This window comes from Electrophorus electricus, chromosome 24 (genome assembly GCF_013358815.1).
Source record: "Electrophorus electricus isolate fEleEle1 chromosome 24, fEleEle1.pri, whole genome shotgun sequence".
Lineage (NCBI taxonomy): Eukaryota > Metazoa > Chordata > Actinopteri > Gymnotiformes > Gymnotidae > Electrophorus > Electrophorus electricus.
The window spans coordinates 899,680-922,522 of record NC_049558.1 but is presented as its reverse complement, the minus strand read 5'-3'; the positions used below and the strand labels follow the sequence as shown (position 1 = coordinate 922,522).

Sequence of the window (22,843 nt, the reverse complement as noted above, 5' to 3'; positions counted from 1 at the left end):
ACACAACTGCATCTCCGGACCTCCCGGACCCGCCGTGGGCCGGCGAAGCTGTGCCCCCGGACCCAGACCATCCTGGTCCTGGTGCGAAGGACACCTCACAGCTTGTCCCTGGAATGGAGGAAGCCACTTCACAAGTCCCTGTGCCTTGTGCGGGATCTATCCCCAGGGTTGTTCCTCATGACTCTCCGGTCCCCTAGAAGGCTGCTACTGGTGAACTCCCTGAGATGCTTAGGACTCCTTGGGCCACACCTCACAGCAAGCCAGTGACCCTTAAGGCCTCTTTGTTGGCCTCCCGGACCCCTATGACTCCTTTGCCTAGGCCTGGTGCTTCCCCTGTAACTCCTATGCTCCCTGGGTCTGCTGCACCAGCCCCTATTACTGCCCCAGTGTCTGCTCCTATTGTTTCCTCAGCTCCTGTTCCAGTACCTGTACCCACGCCAGTTGTGTGTTTTTGTTCCGGTGCCTGCCTCTGTTGCACTGAGAATACTTACCTCTGTCTTTACTTCCATCCCTGTCCTTGTTCCCACAGCTATACCTCATACCAATGTTTCTCCTGGTCTCTGTGTCCGCCAGCTGTTCCAACCATGTCGCGGTTCCTGCTCCCTTTCCCCATCTTGCTTCTGTCCCTCGATCTGCCCCAACTCCTAAGCCTGTCTGTAGTCCTGCCCCTGGACCTGTCCCTACATCGTTTACTCCTTGTGTCCCTCAGGTTTCTGTGTCCAGATCGGCTTCTTCAGCGTCCTCTGGTTCTGTTTCCTGTCCTGCCTCGTCATCCCTAGCTCCTCCTTTTGGTCCTGTCTCTACTTCATGTGGTACTCCTGTTCCTACTCCCTGTCTTGCCTGAACTCCCGCCTCTGTTCCTATTCCTGGTATTGTGCTGGTTTTTGTTCCTGCCCCTTTGCCCTGGTCTGTTTTGCGTTTTATTTTGTCAACATTCGGTTTCCTTTCTTGCATTTCCTCGTCCTCCCTCTCTGTACGTTTGTCATCGTCGGTCCTTCTGTTGTGGGTTTTGTTCCTGGTTCTTGTTCTGTGCTTCTGCTCCTGTTGCTCCGGCTTCTGCATCTTTTCCTGGTTCTTGTCCTGTTCCCTCCGTTTCTGTCTGTTCTTGCTTGTGCTCTTGGCTCTTGCTGTTCTGTCTGCTCCTGTTGCTCCGGTTTCTGTATCCATTCCCTTGTCTGCTCCTGTTGAGTCTCCAGTTTCTGTCTGTTCTTGTGTCTTGTCTGGTGTCCTGTCCCTGCTCCGTGTCTTGCCTGTCCTGCTCCGTGTCTTGCCTGTCCTGCTCCGTGTCTTGTCCTACTCCTGTTCTTTGCTTTTGTGTTCTGTTTTTTGCATGCCCTGGTGTTACGCGCTTTAGTGGAGGGTTCTGTCACAAATGGCCACCCTCCTGACATCCCTGTTTCCATGGTTTCCCTGTCGTGTCTCTGTTTTCCTTTACTTCCTAGTTCTTCCATTCCTTGGTTGCATTTTCTCTGCCCCTCGTCTGTTTTTCCACGCCTGTTATTACTTTCACCTGTGTCTGGTTTAGAGTTAATTAGTTCATACATTTAAACCCTGTCACTATGTCTCTGCTATTCATTGAATGTATGTATGAATGTATGTTAATTCTAACCTTTATTTACTCAAGCCTCCGTGTGTTTCATTCTAACCGCTGTTTGTGTTTAGTTGTTCGTGTACCCTAGCCCTTGGTCTTGTCAGATATCCTCGTACTCTTCGTGTTGGTAAACTGACCCTGGACTACCCTAACGACCTTGACTTTGGATTTGCCCCTAATAAATCTCGCTCTTCTCCGCACTTGCATCCGCCTCACCGTCTTCTCTGTTGTTACAGTGGGCAGTATAAATCTTGTGCTTGTGCTTCACCCTGACACACCTTCTCTGACAGAGGATTTTGATCATTTACCACCAACAGGATGATCTTGAAAATCTTCTACAAGAATCGCATTTTTGTCTGGTACTGTTTCCTCATTACCTGCTTCTATTGTTTGTGCTATTCTGCCTTCAAGGCCATCATCTAAAACCATTAATGTTTCAAATGTTGATTCAATATGATTCAGAGCTATGTAGTCTAATTTTGAATCTAGCTATCAGATGCCTGGATGTGTTTTCTGCACACCTGGATATGTAGCTAGAGGGTCACTAACTCTAGGAAGCTCTTTAGCATTCGAATTGCCTGTTGTATGTTTTCCAAACATGTCCTGACTGACACTTTCTGTTCCTTTTGATTTGGGAGAGATTCTGTTTGAGGAATATGTACTGAGCTCTTCAGAGGCCCTACTGCCAGGGTAACCAATCATCAGGACATGCATCCACTCTGCTTTTCTAGAGGAGTCTAGACTTCCCTGGGTTGTGGATCATTTATCATAAGGTTTTCTTGGCCTCTGGTAGTCTTTCTAGACCATCATCACTTGAATTTAAGGAATTTTTTATTTCCAGCATAATGGTTTTGATAAAGGATGCTGCAAAAATGCTAATTTCCTGATCCATGTGTTCAAGGTCACCTGCAGAGGAAGTCAGTAAAGGTCCGATCTTCCTGTTGCTTTGGCCTCCTATAAATCAGCACACAGGCTTTGCCTCCTCATGCATATTTGAGATGCATGGAATCATTAGAATCACTGGCAGTGAACCTGTTCCAGACCAAGGCAGGACCCAGCATTGGAAAGCATGCAGGTCTTTCTCGCTTTTGGGACTTCCTTTATGTTTAGGCATTGCAATTTGCGGAACAGGTTTGTCTGCTTCAATATCTGCATGTGTCTCTGAAACCCTCAAACTTGTGCACGTTACATAGCTCTCTTGACTCTATAGAACACGCCAAAAGAGACTATACAGTGTGGATGTGACATGAGTCAATGGGTGGTCACAGATACGAATTTGATTATGTACTATATGAAACTGCGCTGGTAAGATTTTCATTATACATTATTCTCATTAAAAATACATTATAATAAGTGTAAATCATTAGTTTTCCGGAGAACTTCATCCACACCAAATCTATGTAACACTCAGGTCCACACCTCACTTCAGGTCCACACCTATGCTAGTTGCTAGTATTGTGCAATAGTTTCCCAGCTGGCATGTTTATTAGTACCTGGTTAGTAGAGACATCACCTGCAAAATGTATATAGTAATGAAGTTTTTAAGTAACAAATGTAACTAATGAATAAATGTTTTGAATTAAAAGTATACAATATTTCCCTTAAAGACTGTATGTTCATAAAACAACTGCAACACTTGTACACAATGGTTATCTTGTAAACATGCAATGATAAAACATTCCTGTCAGACTGCATCAGTAATTACTATTGCTTAATATAACAGGTTTCTGAGAAATAGCTTATCTGTCTGTGCATCACATTTTGTTGGAGGGCTATTTGTTTTTATCATTCTTATCACATCCTTTCTGTCCTCTAACTCCTTTAAGCTCTTTTCATATTTGGCACGTTTATTTCTGTAATAACACTGTAACTATAGCTAAACCCAGGGTCATCTATTCAGCGGTGTGGCAGAGCTAACATTTTACATGGAACCACCAATGGATGACAGAGACATGTTCTCCGACAGGACATGAGGTGATGGAGCATAGTTTTGGGACTAATACCTTTTTATGTCTCTCTCTGAAGCCTCATCTCTTTTTTCTGTGTGCCTCGCTCTGTTTGTTGCAGAAATGCACACCTCCTTTGTCCCAACAGCTTTCTTGAAATTTTAGATTCATGTCATGTCATGGATTTTCTTGCAAAAAAGCATGTTAAATCATCTATTAAATTGATGATATCCTATAGCTTCTATAACATTCTATAGCTCTACCCCAAATATGTTTTAGATTTAATTTAGTTTGTTGTCAGAGATAAATTTAATCACTATATGTGTATTGTAAGCTTCACCAATTGCCCATTTTTCACTGGACTAGGTTAAAATTTGTCTTGAAGATCCAAGAAAACCTAAGAACAATTTGCAACATTTATGTAAATATTATGTAAATATTTGTTGCTGTATGTTTTACAGTAATCAAATTAATACATAGTAAAAATAAAAAATAAAAAATAATGAGTGCCACAGATTTTGCTAAAAATTTCTCTGGAGCTAAAAAAAACTTTTAAAGATATTTTAGCTGTATGGTTTCCAAGGATGTTTCCAATTTCCTTGAAACATTTTTTTTAATGGGAAATGTTGGGAGGCCTAGGTGAGCTGCATGGCATGGGATGACATATATCTGAAGAAGATTCTTGGGAGTAACTAATGTACTATAGTTAAAGATGTAGAGGTAATAAAAATGTAAATGCTTTCAGAAGCCTTCCAGTGAAACAGGACAATTTGAGCTGAAGTTCTCATCAGCTGTGCGAGCAAGAATTCTGAAGTTCTAGAAGGTGAAGCCATTTTATTTTCAAAGTTAACTCATAACATTCATTCCATGGGATTCTAAATCTCTGAGAGTGTAGATAATTATTTTTCCTTCAGTTTCCTCATTTCATTTCTGCCATAGCAACAACTGGCAATACAAATAAGTATGTTATTAATGCAAGGTCCATTTGTATTAAAATACCTTGCAACTAGAAACAGTTCATTTTTATTCTATTTGTCTGACAGTGTTCAATGAAAGGAGCAGCCAGCCTTCTCTTTGTTTCTATGATGTACATTTCATGTATATGTCTAGAAAGAGATATAAACGACAACCTCTGCAGTAATGCATCACTAAGAACGGGTGGTAAAACCGATCATATAGGACTGGTTATTTTAGTGGCTGCATTAATAATTGTATCTGTACTGCATGGAGAGGAGTGCAGGCTATGGTACCATAATTATTATCTGATTGATCATTCATCTCATTATATATATATATATATATATATATATATATATATATATATATATATATTATAGCCTATATCTTCAAACAACATTTGTTACTAACACAATTTTCCTTAACTCTCCATCACCAATCGGTGTTTCTCATCAGTGAATGCTACCCTAATAGGCTTCATATTCTTCTCCTGAAGCTCAAACATTTACTGTTATGGCATTTTGGCTGACATGTTTATCCAAAGCGACTAACAATAATGACTGAATACAACTTCAGCAATTGACAATTAAGGGCCTTGCTCAGAGGTGCAGCAGTGGTAACCTCGCAGTGGAGGATCTTGAACTGGCAACCTTCTGATTACTAGTCAACTACCTTAACTACTGAGCTACCACTGCTCCCAAACAAAGTTCTCAGGTCAGGTCAGGTCTAGACTCTTTGAAAGTATGATTAAATAACTGAATAAAACATGTGATTCTAGTTACTGCTAAGTGTTTTGTTTTTCACAGATAACTTTGCAGGGATCTCTAATTTATATTTAGAAATCCCTTTCTGTTATAATAATTTATAATAATATAATACCTGCAGGTATATAATCATAGCTACATAAATATTGAATACCTCATTGTTATTGGCTAAGAAATATTCTTTCTTCAGCATGTTTGTGAAGCATTCTGGAAGGTAAACATTTAAAACGTAAATTTCCATAAAAGAATTTAGGACGTTAGAGAAAATAACTGAGATAAAGTGAAACGAAACATTTTACAAGACCGGTTTACACTTATTTGTAGACATTAGCCTAGCCTGTTTGCTAGATGATTAGTCTAATGAGTTGACGTGAGAAACAAAATTTAAAGAAAGAATGTTTTCAAATTTTCCATAACAATGTTAATAAAAATTAGAGTTTTTTTTAAAACTATTTCACACAGTGTTGGGTAAGCCACATGAAAAAAAAAAAACTATGCAAATTAAAAAAAAACAACAACATTTTTATTAACTAGTTAACTACAGATTAAACGCTTTTCCACTAGGCTCTAACATAATCGCGTAGGTCTGTTACCTGGCAACAACGTCAACCTGTAGGTGTTTATCTTTAACCAAGTAAGCTACTATTTTAAAAAAGAAAAACTATATTTAGGACTATATTTTGGTGCTTATTTAATGTATACGACCGTCCTCAGGGGTTACAACTGTGACTTATATGATTACTCCGCTAATTTATTTTCTCAATTAACCCAGCTACTTAGCTAGCTACGCTAGTTATCGTTAATATCCATGACGTAACGGTCTGATTAGGTTACCATGGCAACCGAACGGGTTCCAGAATCGCCCCGATGCAGCAAAAACATGGCCGCGAGGGATGTGCAGGAACGTTGTTCGAAACTCTCCGTAGCAACTGAGTTTGGGTCCCTTATGAGCGCAGAGCAACATATTTATACCGCCAAAGTGGTTCCTAATGTCATACTCACATACAGAAATCAAAGGCAACGCGTGAGCTAACCTAATGCACGCGGGATCTAACCTAATGCACGAAACTCACCCACCCTTCTGAGTTCTGACGTCACGTTCCCACAATGCACGCGCTCTTCTGCGCGAACGCTGCTGTGTTTAGAGGGAAAGCGCTCAGGCCTAGAAAAACTACAGAATTCGTGAAAAAAATCCGTAAATTTCCCAGAGTAAACATTTCCGACAAACTATGCCACGAATAGCTGAGCAACAATATTTATGCAGCATTGGTGCACGTTTAGGGATGTAACTAGGCGCACGAAGTGGTGTTTTGCGGTGCTTTAAAGTTTGTGGTAAGCGCAAGACTTATTTTATGCAAATGCACAGACTAAATATAAGGCAAAATCTCGTAAATATACCTAATTACATTCATTCTTAGACATCGAAAATGTAAAAGGTTTATATCGAATTAGAAATTAGACATGTTGCTCGACTACCATCTTGAGGTCTGATGTTGCCTGAACAAACAAGGTTCGTAAAAATAAGTTACTTTGCGGCATCTTTGGATATTTCTAATTCGGCAAAATCATTCTTCGATCGTTACCGAATATTGAATGCCTGTGAAAGTTTTCTTTCAACTGTGTAGTTTCACTTGTTACTTTCTGCTTCTTTTGGCTAGTTTCGTACCCTGTTGCATGCCGAATCGGGAGGTGATGTGTGTCTAATGCTGCATAGGGTTTTGCTGACTAAGAAAAGAGCAAAAGCTTTTATAAAAAATATAGCCGGTTACATTGAAATCGTACACGAATAATGCTATTCATTCCAGATTTTGTTTTAATTTACTTCTAAATAAAATATCGTATTTCGTAGTGGTTTTAGTTACTTATGTTAAATGTGTGTTTATTCAGTCTAGAAAATTGTGTGAAACCGTATATTTTGTATCTTAGATATTATTCCTTAGTAAATATTTAAAAGTAAAGGGATTTGGGTTACCCTGGTTATACAACAGATCTAATATTTTTATTTGCATCATAATCGAAGTTTTTGCACATTTATTAAACTGTTTGATGAAAAGATTTTTGTTAGTTTTAAGTTTAGAATAATGCTTAGAAGTGTAGGTTATTTGTTCCTCCTTAATTTACAAAACACCAGAAAAACAGCTTTAAACACTAAAATCAATTAATAATTTAGTAATGACATGTAATGCAGACCAAAGTAGCACCTTTGTGAACTTCTAGATGTTTGAGGGTTTATTTTGTGAAAAACATTCTTGGACTCCTTTTTGGGGGGAATTAACCATATATAAACTATGCATTTTTGATTATGAGCAATTGCTCATGTGATTTAACCAGGGCAAATATTATAGTTTGCTCTGTTTTCTCTACAATTCAATAACAGCCTTGTAGACTACACAGCATGACCAGAACAATCATGAAGGTGAGATATATTTTATTTATTAACCATCTTAAATTCATTGTAATCTCTATTTTATTTTATTTTCAATGTTAACAACTGGGTGGTCCTCGGGCAAATCAAGAACACCCCAATAATAGAAAACTGGGAATATTTTGTTCACAGCTATACTGTTTAACAGTTGCTGCATGTTTCCACACATTCTCTTTCTGTGCTAGACTGGTTTCTTTACTAAATTTGCAGGATTGCACATTAAAACAATTGGGTCAGTCTATCCTGAAACACTTTGATGTAAACAGTATAATAAACATATTATTATGTTATTACAGGAAAAAAATAGATGTATACTGATGATACTGTATTAGTATGACGATTACATTCTTTCAGGTAAAGTTGCTTCAGTACTGTTATTCAGTTAAAGGAGGACATTAAATCTTTGTATCTTTCTGCAGGACATTGAATATGCAAAACGACTACTTACCATCTCAAAAGAAGTTACATATCAGAGTTGGAGCGCTGGTATTTGTGATTTTACTATTTGCCTGGTTTTTAATTTCATTGTGTACATAGTATGTGTATATTTATATCTAATGGTAGAGTACCCAATTGAAGCCATGCCATGCATTAATGTAAATAAAACCTTCTTCATCTTATCTTAGATGTACAAGCACACGCTCCCTAAAAACTGCCTATATAAATGAGACAATGTTCCATGGGAAGGACCAGCTAAACAGCCACCTGCAGACGAACGAGTCCAGTAAGCCTGAATTGCAGTGTGAAGAGTGTGGTAAACACTACAACACTCGCTTGGGTCTGAGGCGTCACGTGGCTACACACGCCACCTCTGTCACTGGCGACCTCACCTGCAAGGTGTGTCGTCAGGTGTTTGAGAGCATGCCGACTCTGCTCGAACATCTGAGCACGCACACAGGCCGGCCACCACCAGCGGGGGTCGTGAGGGAGAGGAAGCACCAGTGCGAGCGATGCGGCCGTCGCTTCTTTACCCGCAAGGATGTGAGACGCCATGCTGTGGTGCACACAGGCAGAAGGGACTTCCTGTGCCCCCGCTGTGCCCAGCGTTTCGGCCGACGTGACCACCTCACCCGCCATCTGAAGAAAAGTCATGCCCAGGAGTTGGACACCCTCACCTCTCTGCCTCCTGGTGGTGGGAAAGAGGATCCCAGCCCCACCATGTGTACTTCTGGATCCCCTAAGGATGCCTCAGAAGCTTTTTCCATGGGCATGTTCAACCCTCAAGGTCTGCAGAGTGCCTCTACCTCAGGGGTCAGTCACCATCATTCACTGGTGACTGGCCCCCTCTCTAGCCCCATGGGTGTGGGCTGCTACCTTGAGCCAAGCAAGTCCCAGCCACAACAGTATCATGACACTCACAGATACCAGCCTGGCTCTGCTACCTCATATTTGAAAGCAGAGATGGAGAACTTCCTGACAGAGCTCCAGTGTGGGCCTATGCCACCACAAGCTTCAGCTGCAACCTCCACCTCAAGACCAGGCGACCTCCTCCCGGACAGTCTGGGAGGTCAGACTGCCCACTTCACCCTCAGAAACTCCGCCTTTGCCACGGCCGAGCCTTCAGCTACTGCTGCTAATATGGACCTCTCGCATCTGTTGGGCTTCCTGCCGTTTGGCCTGCCACCTTACAGTGCCCCTTTGAGTTCAGGAGGCCTGGTGATGGGATACTCCACCACCACTACAGCTGGTTCTCCAAGTGCTACCTCTCAGCTCTCTGGGCCACTTGCTTCGTTTCAGCCACAGCAAATGCATGAGCCTCAGGCCTCAGGGCATATAAACCAGCTGTCTGGTTTCTCTCCTACTCTACCTCGATTCCACCAGGCCTTCCAGCAGTAGTGCTAAGAGGACTTTGTGTTTATTCTTATTCTTAAACTGGTTTAGAATCTCGTTTATATTTCTGCCAAATGGCTTCTACGTGAACCCTCGTGTTCTGTGGTGCTCCTTGATCAAAGATGTATGCATTGCAGACATTGGTCATATGAACTCTGGAAAATGAAAAACAAGATTTGTGAGTAATTTGCTTTGGATTGAGTAGAGTTTTTTTTTTTTATATACAATAGTTTTACTTTAGATTAGGTTTCCCGTTTCTTATTAAGTCTTCCCTATATTTGATTGTAGTGATTTATGATTTAATTTAGATTCATTTACAGAGAATTCAACATTGAACTAAATTGAGGAAATACCTCATAATATTCTTGAAAAAGCAAAGATTATGACAGTGTTCTCAATTGTATAATGAAGCACTTTCTCAGTCAGAAGCACTTCCTTGACTAAGAGTCAGTTTGAACTGTGGTCATTTCAAATCCCAACCTCATTTTACATAATTTACATAACCTACCTCTCTTAGTAGACTCCTCATACTTGGAGTTCCCTCATGGTGTTGAATAAAGAAGCGAAACAAATCCCCCTTGTGAAATAGCTTCAGATGAGTGCTTGTAGAGAACATTAATCCAGAGGGGATTTTTTAGAGTGACTTTCATTAGTAATGAAAGTAAGTGAAGAGAAATTGATAGAGTCAGGTATTAGCAAAAGTTAGCTCATACTCATATTGTCTTTAGCTTTTAGGAAAAAGTAAAAAGGTGCTGTTCTATTCAACACATTGATAATGTATGGAAAGAAAACTGGGAGTGAAGAGCAATGTTTGTTTTGTTTTCTGATATTCTTCATTTCTTTTTTCATTCCATATATTTAATTGTTAGGACAGACATAAAAAAAAAGTTTATTTTGCTGTATCTGATTTTAAGAAGCCTTGACAAGCCTATTTTTATTTTATTTAGAAATGTAACAAAATGTAACATTATCAAAATGAAGTAGCCCATTCTGATTCCTGATTGACATGTTCCTGCAGTGGGGATTCAGTAAACTGAGTCTTTATAACCTCTATCCTTATGACTTGATTCACTGAAATAGGTTAATGCTCTCAGTAAATTTCCATATTTAAACCTTTTAGCCTATATCTGCTAGTTGTAAAAGACCTTCAATAAATATAATTTGTTTTGGTTCATTTGATCCAACAGGAAATGTAGAGTATTTGTTTTGTTCCTGTTGCCTTCTCCACAAAAAATGATACATGATTGAGTGGCCTGTGCAGTTACTGTGATGCAGTGTTAGGGATGTTTCCATTCAAGTCTAAAAATCAGACAACTCAGGAGCAGAATTCAGTTCAGGAGATAATCAGGAGATTAATTACATTTGTGCAGTGGAGAAAAATAAATCGCCCAGGTTGGTATGGAATGGAACCCAACGTGAGTGTGCTGTGTTTGGACTCGGACCTAACTACCTCAGAGGGCACTGTGCTTGGCTGTACTGTACCTTCCAGTGAGAATGATTTCTGTTTTTATGTGGGTATCTCACTGGAGTAAGATGTTTTACATCTTTATATTCAACTTTGGCGCTTGTGTTTCAGTTGGCCTTTTGTTTAGGTTTGTTTTACCCACATTTTGAAAACGGAGGGTGAAATCATTTAAATGTACATAGTAACAATTTCATGGATGATACAGAGAAATAAAATGTCTTTTAGACTTGTGTCTCATGACTTTTTAAACAACCTCTATATTTAATGATAATATGAATCATGATACCTTTAAGTAAAGGACATAGCTTACATGTCTTCTGAGCTCAGATTAATGCAAAGTCTGGTTTTGCATTCTGTTTGAAATGATTTTTGCTACACACTGACAGTGCTTTTACCTTTACATTTTACACTTGATTATCACTTATATCTGCTAATGACTGTTTCATTGCAATCAAACGAGGATTGCTGTTGCTCTGGTTTCTTACAGAGCAGGCAGCATTGTACTCTAATACTTTAATGGAAATTGGAGAAGGGACTTTGAAAAACGAGAGATTACTTTCATCCAATATTAGTTCACTTATTTTAGATTTCATTTTCGTTTAAAAAAACAGCTTAAACTAAAATATTATTTTACAATTTTTATATTATGTATCTATAGTTTGACCTAGTAAATTTTAGTTATCAAATCTGTCATTCAACAATGGTATAGTACGAAGTCAGTTGACTATACCAGTCCCAAGTTCATATGTAGACTATGTTGTGTCAACTCCTCTTTAATAGCATCTAATGAACAAATAAACACCAGTCTTAACTTAAAATTACAATACATAAAACTAAAAAGGGATTGCTAAATGGATAATTCGGTATGTAATGTAGGTCATACATCAGTTTACTTTTATTATTAATAGCTCAGGTGTCAATTTTAGCATAGTAAAATTATTTTTTGGATGCTGGAACTTCAGACCGTTATAACAGACTATAACAGACTGGAGCAGGACTAGACTACTACTGAAGGGAAGAGTTTATGTGGCCTAACGGTACGTATTCCGCCATTGTTAAACATATCCGAGATGCCAAGCCAGCATGTGAACACAGTTTACAAAAACAAACAAACAAACAAAAAACCAGCTCTGGTGAAAGTGCGGGTTTCGGTTAGTTAAATTGTCAATTTTTATATGTGTGATATACTGTAAATTAATTATATATTTATGTACACACAGGCAAAGGCAGGGACATCTAAATTTAACAGGAAGTGTTATCGGGGACCTTTAAAAAAGTCTGTTTACCGGAGAGCTGCTTTATTAGCTAACCAAGCTAGTTAGTGGCTCTGTTTAGCTCATTGGTGGGCCACAATGAATATGCTTCGTTTCCCATAATAACATTTTCCTTCTTCGTCATCCTTGTTGTATTTATTTTTTAATCTAAAACATTTGTCGCTGGCTGTATTTCAAATCCACATGATTCTGTGTGTCAACATCAGTCGAGTTCAAGTGACCTGAGATGGCAGACGAAGCTCTCTTTCAGTTCCTGCATAACGAGGTTATCCAATATGTCAACACCACAGAGAGCGGAGAAACAGTAAGACTAACTGATCAATAAAACTGATGATCGCTTTACGTCTTACGAGACTGTTTATCTAGCTAGCTATAACAGCTCATGAAAGCTCTTCGGTCTTACCTAGCTAGTTGATATTAAAATGTCATGTTTGTTACATAGCTAGCTACATACGTATACAGACAGTGTTTACTGAGACGGTTCTGTGCTCAGGAAAATGGGCGCTGTGTTTCCAAGCTGGAGAACATGGGATTCCGTGTGGGACAAGGACTAATTGAAAGGTAGGTATCCTTAACCTCTGCATATTTATTTGTTGAGACGTGCCAAAAATAATTACCTGATTTGATCAAGACCAGAAGAGTCGTCATATAACAATTATATAACAGCATCATATTTAACACTTGCCAGTTCTTAAAGAAGTTTTTATGCTGACGATAAATGCATCCCAGATGTTTTAGCTTCTCTTCAGCATCTCATATAGGTTTCCACACTGCATACTTTTCGCATGTTGTAAACCCGAGGTGCCTAACTCCAGCTGAGTTTACTTCCAATGTACTTCGCTCTTTTATTCAAATGCTACTGACTACCTTGACTGGGAACTTGGGCTTCCCTATTGTAAACAAAGCACTGTTCAGTTGTGTCATCTCTATGACAACTGTTCTGTCTGATGGCTCAGACCTAAAGACGATGTTAATTTTATGGGAATTCCAGCGGGTAAGTTCCTTAATGGGCAAGTATAGTCTAATCTTTGTCCAGTCTGAGGTGCATTTTAGAAGTTACTCACATAAAAACTGCATTTATTTTTGTTCATATAAAAATTAGAGGAATTGATTGGAGTGGTTGATGATTACTTTTTTGTGTAGGTTCACCAAAGACACAGCACGCTTTAAGGATGAGCTGGATGTCATGAAATTCATTTGCAAAGATTTTTGGACCTGTGTTTTTAAGAAACAGATTGATAACCTGAGAACCAACCATCAGGTATGTTCACTTTGGTTGCCTTAATCATGTGAAATAATGGTCACATTAAGGGACTTAATATCTCAGTGACTGCAGCTAAAAGGATCATCAAAATTGTACAAAATACTTGCCTAATTCTTTTGATTTGTGCCAAAACATCATGTGTTACAAATAACCATTTTTTAAAAATTATCTACATAAAGCTTTGCAATGGCACCCTAGTAAATACAACACAACAGTTGTGCCTTGTGGCGATGTGTTTGTATACGTGACCATAGAACAGGGACATGCTGATCAGCCCTTAAAATGAATAGCACTTATCTTCCAGTATGCTAGCGCAATGACTCACTTGCCTGGCTAGCTTGAAAGAATGTGAGCACAGACCTCGCACTCTCCCAGAGAGTGAAGTAACATGATGTGGGGGGAGAATTATGGGAATTATAGACACAGGATTCAATATAAGGAACAGTGCTTCACAGTATATTTGAATTAATAGTGCTAAAAAAAGATTTAGCCATGCCCCCACCCCTCCTCCCAGATAAGTATGTAACAACCATGTCTAAATGCTGTGCAGGGGATTTACGTCCTGCAAGATAACAAGTTTCGTCTGCTGACTCAACTGTCTGCTGGTAAACAGTATCTGGAGAATGCCCCAAAGGTACATATGTATGTATACCTTAGATTAGAACTGGAATCTGCTCATAGTTATGGAGTAGCGGAGCCAAGATTTACCAGTGTAATATTCTTGAATTTTGTTAGGTGCGATACAACTGAATTTTAGTAACTGTTCTTTAATTTGTCATAAACTGCTGGTTCATGTTGTTTGCTTTCTTGTCTGTAGTATTTGGCATTCACATGTGGGCTAGTGAGAGGAGCGCTGTCTAACCTTGGAGTGAAGAGTATTGTCACAGCTGAAGTGTCTGTCATGCCTGCTTGTAAGAGCAACTCTTTTGTTCTGTTTATCTACAATGGGGGTTTACAACCCATAGAGAGATAATGACATAAATTTTAGATTAACACATTCACATAAAAATATTTAAACAGCACTGCAACTGTTTCACCGCTAGTCTTAAGAAATACATTAATTTCCCGCTAGGGGGTGCTAGAATGTCTTCTTCTAGAACAGCAGCATCTCATTATCGTCTCCGTGACTACGCAGGTTACTCATCTACATCCTGTTCATATTCAAACTTAAAAATGAACTGGTAACTAGAAAAAATTAACATTAATCATATCAGTAAAGATAAATAGTTTTTAAAAATTTTGTAAGCAAAATTTTATTCATTTATGCGCATTTTTGTATAAAGTGAACAACATTAATTATTTCTATGAGCTTGTCATCTCAATGGCTCAGAGCATGTGGGGCAGTTCTGACTACTCAAACAGAAAGGGGCACTGGTTCAAAAAGGTTGAAAAACCCTGATCTACACACACACACACACACACACACACACACACACACACACATACACACATACACACACACTTACTCACTCATTACAACAGGGTTGTTCAGTCTTTTCCAAGGGGCTGGTGTGGCTATGTATTCTCATTCCAGCCAAACAGGAACAACACCTTGGTTGGAATGAAAACATGTCATATTGGAAGATGAGATTCTACACATTCACCATAGTCTACTGTGGTCATTAAAACCACCCTCCATAACAGATACCTTTTTTAGAGCTTAGTTTCAGCTCTTATCAGATATGTGTCATAAACTTAATCAGATCATCAGAATAAAACCGAATATGAATATCTATAGTAACTGGATGAGGTGTTTTACACCTGAGTTGGAACTGAATTCCCTCAGAGGTGGGTTGGTAAACACTAGATTATGAAATTAATTGTGCTATTAGGCTACTAGAAATCTGCACTGATCAGGTGTTGTGTTCATTCATATAGTTTGTTCCATCCACAGGTAAATTCCAGGTCATGATTCAGAAGATGTAGCACCCTCTAAAAAGAGCAAGTTCCTCATAATATACGTCACCTTTTGCTGCTTTTTGAATGTTGTTGTATTTTTTATTTCTGTTTTATTATTATGTTTCCAGTGAAGAGGCTTGAAAATTCCTTGCATGCAAAGTGTAGCATGTCAGGAGTTAGTCTTATTATATTGTCATTTTAATTTGTACTGTAGTTTTGGTTTATTATAGCTTTTACACTTTAATTGTATCTCAAAAATATAATTTCTAAATCATGAATAGAAATAAACTTTATAAATCATATTTGCACTGAAAATTAAATATTTATCGAGTTGTCATATTATCCCATGACTTTATTTGAAGATGTAGGGTTGTTAGTGTCAAATATTGAATAACAGTTGATGAATTCATAACGAATAAAGAATATAAGTGTTCAGGCTGGCTTAAGTCTCAAAAGTAGATCCAGTATGTGGGGTTTGTTTGCATTCCAGCTTTCGTTTTATGTGCCTTCTTTCACTGTTCATTGAGAAAGTGGAAGCTTATTTCCATTATTTTTTGGTAGCTACACATGCTTACATGATAATTTGGCGTGGGGGGGGTTAAACTTATTTTATAGTTCTCTACTTGATTTAGGGTCATAAACAATCAGGGCCCAGTTTGCTAAAAGCACTGTAGTGTTAAGATTATCCTTACAAAATGAGAGTTTTTAATGCAAAGTTCACAGTATCATTTAATGATGATCTCTGTGCTACAATGTTTTTGTGAAATCTGGCCAAGATTAGTTAATTTTGTTGAAAAAATTTAAACATGTTACAGCTTTTGGGCATACATTGACAGTTGTATTGGCTTGCGTTAATAACTTTACTCATCTCAGCTATGACAATAATAACAGTCCAGTACAAATGATAAAAGGCTTCGAATACAAAAGCAAGATACAATTAGATGGATTTCTTATGTTCTATTATTTATTCACCAACAACACTAGGACGAAACAAAAACCCACAAAAAGGGTCAAGTCTTCTCTGACTCTGTCTGTAAAGTATAAGGAAAATGATTTCTATACGTACACACGTTTCTCAAAATCAATGTTTTGCAGGAATAGCTCATTTTAGTTTCTTTAAAGTTTCCTCTGAGGCTGTCATGATTACGATATCGCCAATGATTTGACGTTTGCACACATAATGCGGATTCTGGACAGAGATGTATTCGCCGACAGCTAAGTTAGGCTGTTTTCTTGCATATGCTGTTATCGAAACAATCTTCAGACAGTTGAATTATTTCATGAAACAATCTGCAAACAGTTGAGTTATTTAATAAAACACTAATGGCATTCTGTTACCCTCAAGTTTAAATGCCCGGAACTACGTTTGTGTAGGGTCACGTGGTAAGGCGACCCTGTGGCCAATGGGTAACCGAGTACTTTTTTATTGCCGTTGCGATTGGCTGCTTTTAAAAGCGAGATCAACGGCGCGGACATTCAAACGTTTCGGGCAGTTTGTGAGTGTCGGGCCTGTTTGTTGAGGGATATTATTGTCCTCGTTTGTGGTTATAGTAAGAGTCACCACTTTGAAAGGTTAGCTTTTTTTAATTCATAGTTTGTTATAGCGTTTTGTGACGGTTTGAGTTATCCTATGTTCTCAATTTTTTTTCTGGTTACCGTCACTCTCAGTGTCTTAGTATACGTTAGCTAGCAATGCTGTTTTCGATTAGCCACCTAGCCGGATTAGCACTTTATCAACTAACTATATAAGACTAACTGGTCTTTTGAAGTATAAGGTTAACATATGAACTATATATAATATTAGCTAGGTTGATCTCAATCACTAGTTATCTTGGCTACCCTACATAGCTAAAGGAGCTAATCTTGTTGGCTGAACTTTCAGGCGCTTCAGCCGTTGAGGATGGACGTGCAGCAGCCAGCGGAGTCGTCTGATCCCTACGCGTACGACGCCCCATCTTACGTTATGAATTTTGATTTAGATCCCGAGGATAATGCCGATCACTGGTTTGGTAAGCACGTTGATCAGCTGAATAGGATTTGTGCCGTTATGTTTGTGCGTGTTTTTCCATAATGATGTACCGTTTTCTTTTAAAACCAGCTAGCTAGCAGCTAGTTATCGCTACCTGCTGTTTGTCATCTTCGCAGAAATGTCTAAAATGATTTTAACTATTTCAGATCCCAATTTGCTAGCTGGCTAGCTGTCCATCTCGGTAGCAAATTCCATAATTTTAACAGCATTACATTATTGAAGAGGTTTTGTAACATTCAGAATGAGTGAGAACACAGTGCATTGTTTGTTGAGTAACCATTTTGACTACTTTTATCAAACGTTTGACCCTATATCGCCACGTCAACGATAACTTTAGGGTATCTTCTTTTAGATCTGATGGCTGAACCTAAAAGTGGTGAAGCAGAGCATCTCACAGCTCCATTGAGGGTGTCAAAGCCGTTTGATGGTGCACACAATGAAAACTTGCCAAAAGCAGTGGTCTCACCTATGGTCAAAGCAGAGACCGTGATCACAGGTGGATAGATGGTGTTTGGTTTCATAGCACTCTAATTAAGGAGAAATCGGGGTTTAATTTCATGTTTACAGCCTTTCAAAGATTTTATCCAAAGTGACTTGCACACCATGATTGTTCCTCTAACTGTTTTTGCCAAATTTGTGGTTTTCCCTCTGATGTCCCAGATAATACTGCCACAGAACCCCCATCTAACATAGTGACATCGTGGGGAACCAGCAAGCCAGCGACAGGTCCTGGTCGGGGTCATAAAAGGAACGTTCCTGCCCAGCCACGCAGGTACAGTAGAAAATACTGCACTTCAAAAGACTCCTCCAAATAATATACATTCTTTCTGTGAGCAGCTCTGCATCATAGCAAATATGAAGTGCTTTGCTGGTTATCTCCAATTTTAACAGAAATTGTAATATACAAGTCTGTCCACCTCTGTGGAGATCGCTGATGCAATTAAAATTTATGAACTCTGTTTTTATGCTGTAATGAAATATGGTTTTTACTCTTATCCTACAGGGTTTCAAAGCGTCCAGTGGTCAAAAATGAGCAGCATCAGCCTCCTTCAACTCCGCCTGTGAAGAAGAGGAGGTAAGGTCCTGTCTGGGGTCCAGATATTTAGGGACTTTGAGTGTTCAGTCAGTGGCTCATGTCCTTGCTTGCAGGGTTGTTCCAACTCCAAAAAGGACAGTTTTGCAGCAGCCACGAAGGTAAAATTGTCTAAAAACGGTGCACTGTGGTGGTGGTTTTACATGACTGGACATCAGTGGTGACATTATAGACAGAAGTGGCACCTTCAAAGAGGTCATAATCAACTCCAGGTATATAATTGAATACATCTACCCCCCCCCCCCACCCCGCAGGAGCTCCAAAGGCCCAAGGTCTGCTCGCCGCAACAGTGTTTCCAACAGAAGAAGCACCAGGAAAAACAAACCATCTGTAGCCTCAGCTACTGCATCTGCCTCCACTGCCAGTGTTAACCAGTGAGTTATGGCATTAGACTTGCTTGTTTTGCCCGAGTAGGCCTTTGTCCAGTAGAAATGCTCCTTGGCATGTCTGTACTCAAGTTGTGTCGTGACCTGCAGGCACATGAGCACAGAGCAGCAGGAAATGGAGCGAATTGAGGCTTTGCAGAAGGAGGTTGCTGAGCAGCGGAGGAGGAATGAAGCCAGCTACCGAGCTGCTCTGGCAGGCAGTGAGTATGCCATGCACTGCTACCTCACGGTGGACCGCTCTCCCACACTGACCGCTTTAACAGGGGTGTCGGACGCTGCATCTGGAGCTGGTTATGAATGGGCTCTTGTCCGTTGGGGGGATTGGGCTGCTCAGTCCAATTTGGGCACGTGTGGGGGTTTTTTTTGGTTTGTTTGTTTTTTCCCCATTTCAGGATTAGAATCAGTCAGGTAGTGATCATAGTGTTGTTGCTTTAAAGGTCAGCCACCAAAGAAGCAGGTGCTGTCCACCACCATTCCCAAAGAGTTCACCTTCTGCTCGGACAGTAGACTGAAAAACCAGAATGATGTTTCTGATGCTTCTTATAAAGAGATTGATTTTACTTCCCAACTCCGCAAGCACCCTGCCTCACCTGTGAGTTACTTTTGAAAAACTTCTGGCACCTTTTGTTCTGCTTCCTTACAATAAGTTTCTAGTCCTGTTACAAAACTGATTGTTTAAAATCACTAATCAAAATCATGCCTCTAATGTAAGAGATTGTTTCATGTGACTAGAAAAAAGTAGTAATTTAGTAGCATGTGTGACCAAAGCTTCTCATGATGTTTGTTAGCTGAAGGCCCCTAAGGGTACCACAGTCCCCAAGCCCTTCAACCTCTCCACTGGTAGCAAGAGAAGGCTGGAGGACACCGACACCTATGTGTCCGTGGCCCAGCAGATCGAGCAGTTTCAGAAACGCACGCCTGTGCGCTATCACCTGCGTAGTCGTCAGAGCCAGGAGAAAGGTAAGACCAACCTTCGTCTGTTTACAATATTTTTGGTATGCTTGTCATGTCAGCCTTTGAATTCTTATTAATCCGCAAATGACTTAAAATGTGTGTGTTTGGGTTTTCTTTGACCTTGCCCTCAGGTCCGTCACCAGTGAAGTCTGGGAAGCTTAAGGTCACACACCCTCACACTCCTCAACTGCTGACACGTCAGAGGAGCCGACCTGCCATTGTGAAGAGCGCAGCTGAGATTGAAGCTGAAGAACTCGAAAAAATGCAACAGTACGTAGTGCTGGAGTTTTGCATTTGTACACTGACACCCACCCAGCATGAGAGGTTTGGGGTGTGGGGGTTTTGTCATCCTTTTTTTTTTTTTAAAGTCCCGAAGAAGTATGTTTATGGTATCTTTGGAGATAAAATATCCATAGAAAGTGCCCTCTTTTAATCTACTTTCCTCAGGTTTAAATTCAAAGCTCTGGAGCTTAACCGTAAAATCCTTGAAGGGGCTCTGGCTCCTAAGAAACCAGCTCCCAAAGAAGTTACCCAGCCACAGGGCTTCCAGCTGGAGGTGGAGAAACGTCTACATGATCGACATTCCAGCAAAAATCCAGAAGAACCTGAAAAACACACCTTCCACTCCAGACCCCTGCCCACCCGAATCCTTGAGGAAGTGGTGGTGAGGCACTCTTAACCTCACATGTCTCATGCATCTCTTGTGTGATGAGTATTTTTTGTTCAACTGGCTACTTCTGATTTGGGGAGGCATCTGACTTTTGTCTAACTCCACTCCATCTGCCTCAACTAGGGTGTCCCGGAGAAGAAAGTGCTGAATCCTACTGTTCCTGAATCTCCTGCTTTTGCACTCAAAAATCGTGTTCGTGTAGAACGCAAGACAGAAGAGGTAGGAGTTGGTGTGTGCGTGCGTGAGCTTTCGGTGGTGTCCAGGATCATTGGGGTAGTGATGGTTTTGCACTCTTTAAGCCAGTATGCATGTGTGCAGGTTAAGCCACCAGCTCCACTTAAGGCGCTTCCTGTGCCCCACTACCTGCCTTTCCATCCAAAACCTGCGGTGAAGAGCTCGGTAGAGGTCTGCCCCTTTTCCTTTGAGCAGCGTGAGCAAGAGCGAAAAGCACAGAAGGAGAAAAGGCTCGAGGAAGTGAAGAATGAGGAGGTAAAATGCCTTGTAGGACTGTTTCCTGTAGTTTGGAGGGTTTGTGCAACAATCTGTCATAACCTGATTACGAGTTCCCACCATGTCACCCAGGTCCCCCAGTTCAAAGCTCGTCCATTGCCTGACTTCCATGAGGTGAGCCTTCCAGAGAAGAGAGTGATCGAGCCCACCAAACTTGCTCCTTTCAAGCTGATTATTGACGAGCGCGGATCTGTCAAGAGTGAAAGATGGGAGCGGATGGTAAGCACTTCCACTCGTCTTGGCAGTTCAGTTCATGGTATGCGATTCCTGTGAAGTTGCCTTGGCATTCAAGCTCAAATTTATTTCCATATTTTTACTTTAAATTGGTCCCAAAATTTGCTTAGGCCTTTTAGATTTAATCAAATTGTTTGCAATACTCAGTTTAATGTGTGGTTTGTTTGTTTTTTTTTTTGTTTTTTTTTTTAAGATAAAAGAAGAGCTGAAGCAGCAGGCTGAAGCAGCATGCTTCAAGGCACGACCCAACACAAGCACACACAAAGAGCCCTTTGTGCCCAAGAAAGAGAATCATTCCGTCTTGGGTATGTTGCCACGTGTTCTTGTTTCTTCTCCTCAAGCTCACTGTGTGGTTCAGACTTGCTGCACTGTAAACTGTTCACATCTTTTTTTTTTTTTTCTTTTGCTCGTCCCCTTTTCATGGCCATCACTGCTTTCCTTCCCCCTTCCTTTTACCACTTTTGCCACCTTCTCAAGCCAATGCTGCCCTTTCTGCAGTTCCCGGGGGCTTCCAGCTGGCGACAGAGAGGCGGGCTCAGGAGCGTTTGGAGTTTGAGCGAGCCCTCAAGGAGAAGGAGACCCTGAGGGCTCAGATGGAGGAGCAACAGGCCAGAGAGCAAGAGGAGAGTGAGAAGGAGGATATTGTCAGGCTGCGAAAAGAACAGGTAAACCTGGCTTATGACTGCCATTTCGACACTAACGCAACTATTGTGGACTGAAACTTTCAAACGCTGCAGTTAACTGCATTTGATCAGATATTTTATTTTACAGTTTAAAAAACACTTTTCCTCTTCTGTGGAATGCTAAATACCTTGCTGTTGCAATCAGCCAATTTACAGTGTTTTCTATGTTTGTGTTTTAAGGTCCTCTTAGCTGGCTTTCACTAACTTTTTTTCCCCCTCTTGTGTGCAGGTGCATAAGGCCCAGCCTGTCCGACGCTACAAACCCATAGAGCTGAAGCACAGCGAGGCCACTCTCACAGTTCCCCAATCCCCAAAATTCTCTGACCGCTTCCGCATGTAAACACTCCTGGGCGTGAGCTGTACAGAACTGATTTGATTTGGGGGTTTTTTTCTTTTCTTTCTTTTAAAAACTTGCTGTAAAATGACGCTTTTAAAAATTGCATATGCTTGTAGCTTAACTTTTCTGAAGGTATGTGTTCTGCTGGTGATCTTGTACGTGCATACTTGTTTACACATGTAAACTGTTGTACTGTATAATTTTCATTTCTGCAATTTTCCTCTTCATAACAGTTAACCCATTTTTATAATAAATGTCTTTTTAAATGTTTAGTTGCTCAATTCTTGTATTGATGATTGGGATGAACCTCACATTCGTGTGCATTCTTCTTCCCCCCCCCCCCCCCCCCCCCCCCCCGGATCATGCATTGCCCATCGTTTTGTCCAAAATGTACAGAAGACTAGATGTTTTTTCATCTCCATGTGTAATCAGACTGTAATTGTGCATGGGAGCAGATGAGTAAATTCCTGTCTGAAGGATTACCCCCCCCTCCCCCTTCTTCCTACCATTATTTAATGTTGTGATTAGAGCT

The 22,843-nt window shown here is 40.3% G+C and overlaps 3 protein-coding genes across 7 annotated transcripts; all 3 read left to right on the top strand.

Moving 5' to 3' along the window:
* The first annotated feature begins 6,385 nt into the window (after positions 1-6,385).
* plagx (pleiomorphic adenoma gene X) lies at positions 6,386-11,204 on the top strand. 3 transcript variants are annotated; one of them, XM_027025806.2, is made up of 4 exons: positions 6,386-6,590; positions 7,636-7,674; positions 8,103-8,169; positions 8,310-11,204. In XM_027025806.2, exon 4 carries the CDS (start codon positions 8,356-8,358, stop codon positions 9,517-9,519), a length of 1,164 nt encoding a protein of 387 aa, XP_026881607.2. In that variant the 5' UTR covers positions 6,386-6,590; positions 7,636-7,674; positions 8,103-8,169; positions 8,310-8,355; the 3' UTR covers positions 9,520-11,204. The 3 variants fall into 3 exon arrangements, with proteins under 3 accessions (XP_026881607.2, XP_026881606.2, XP_035378132.1); XM_027025805.2 differs by having other exon boundaries at positions 6,386-6,768; XM_035522239.1 differs by having other exon boundaries at positions 6,386-7,674.
* A 1,039-nt stretch (positions 11,205-12,243) lies between these two features.
* trappc6b (trafficking protein particle complex 6b) lies at positions 12,244-15,850 on the top strand. Its single transcript, XM_027025814.2, has 6 exons — positions 12,244-12,556; positions 12,746-12,813; positions 13,396-13,513; positions 14,067-14,150; positions 14,334-14,427; positions 15,411-15,850. The coding sequence occupies exons 1-6, from the start codon at positions 12,479-12,481 to the stop codon at positions 15,440-15,442; spliced, it is 474 nt and encodes a 157-aa protein (XP_026881615.1). The 5' UTR covers positions 12,244-12,478; the 3' UTR covers positions 15,443-15,850.
* Positions 15,851-16,876: 1,026 nt separating this feature from the next.
* On the top strand, positions 16,877-22,581 carry tpx2 (TPX2 microtubule nucleation factor). 3 transcript variants are annotated; one of them, XM_027025817.2, is made up of 17 exons: positions 16,877-16,987; positions 17,298-17,424; positions 17,797-17,940; positions 18,105-18,216; positions 18,448-18,519; positions 18,792-18,911; positions 19,014-19,123; positions 19,361-19,515; positions 19,712-19,883; positions 20,009-20,147; positions 20,325-20,541; positions 20,671-20,766; positions 20,866-21,036; positions 21,130-21,276; positions 21,485-21,596; positions 21,790-21,956; positions 22,204-22,581. In XM_027025817.2, the coding sequence occupies exons 2-17, from the start codon at positions 17,316-17,318 to the stop codon at positions 22,312-22,314; spliced, it is 2,154 nt and encodes a 717-aa protein (XP_026881618.2). In that variant the 5' UTR covers positions 16,877-16,987; positions 17,298-17,315; the 3' UTR covers positions 22,315-22,581. The 3 variants fall into 3 exon arrangements, with proteins under 3 accessions (XP_026881618.2, XP_026881617.2, XP_026881616.2); XM_027025816.2 differs by having other exon boundaries at positions 21,769-21,956; XM_027025815.2 differs by lacking the exon at positions 16,877-16,987 and having other exon boundaries at positions 17,296-17,356; positions 21,769-21,956.
* Positions 22,582-22,843: the final 262 nt, after the last annotated feature.

Coding starts and splice junctions, on each gene's coding strand:
- plagx (XM_027025806.2), top strand. CDS start 8,356: ATGTTCCATGGGAAGGACCAGCTAAACAGCCACCTGCAGACGAACGAG.
- trappc6b (XM_027025814.2), top strand. CDS start 12,479: ATGGCAGACGAAGCTCTCTTTCAGTTCCTGCATAACGAGGTTATCCAA. Junction 12,814..13,395: donor GGACAAGGACTAATTGAAAG/GTAGGTATCCTT, acceptor TTTTTTGTGTAG/GTTCACCAAAGACACAGCAC. Junction 14,428..15,410: donor AGTGTCTGTCATGCCTGCTT/GTAAGAGCAACT, acceptor TTCCATCCACAG/GTAAATTCCAGGTCATGATT.
- tpx2 (XM_027025816.2), top strand. CDS start 17,316: ATGGACGTGCAGCAGCCAGCGGAGTCGTCTGATCCCTACGCGTACGAC. Junction 20,542..20,670: donor GAATCCTTGAGGAAGTGGTG/GTGAGGCACTCT, acceptor TGCCTCAACTAG/GGTGTCCCGGAGAAGAAAGT. Junction 21,277..21,484: donor GTGAAAGATGGGAGCGGATG/GTAAGCACTTCC, acceptor TTTTTTTTTAAG/ATAAAAGAAGAGCTGAAGCA.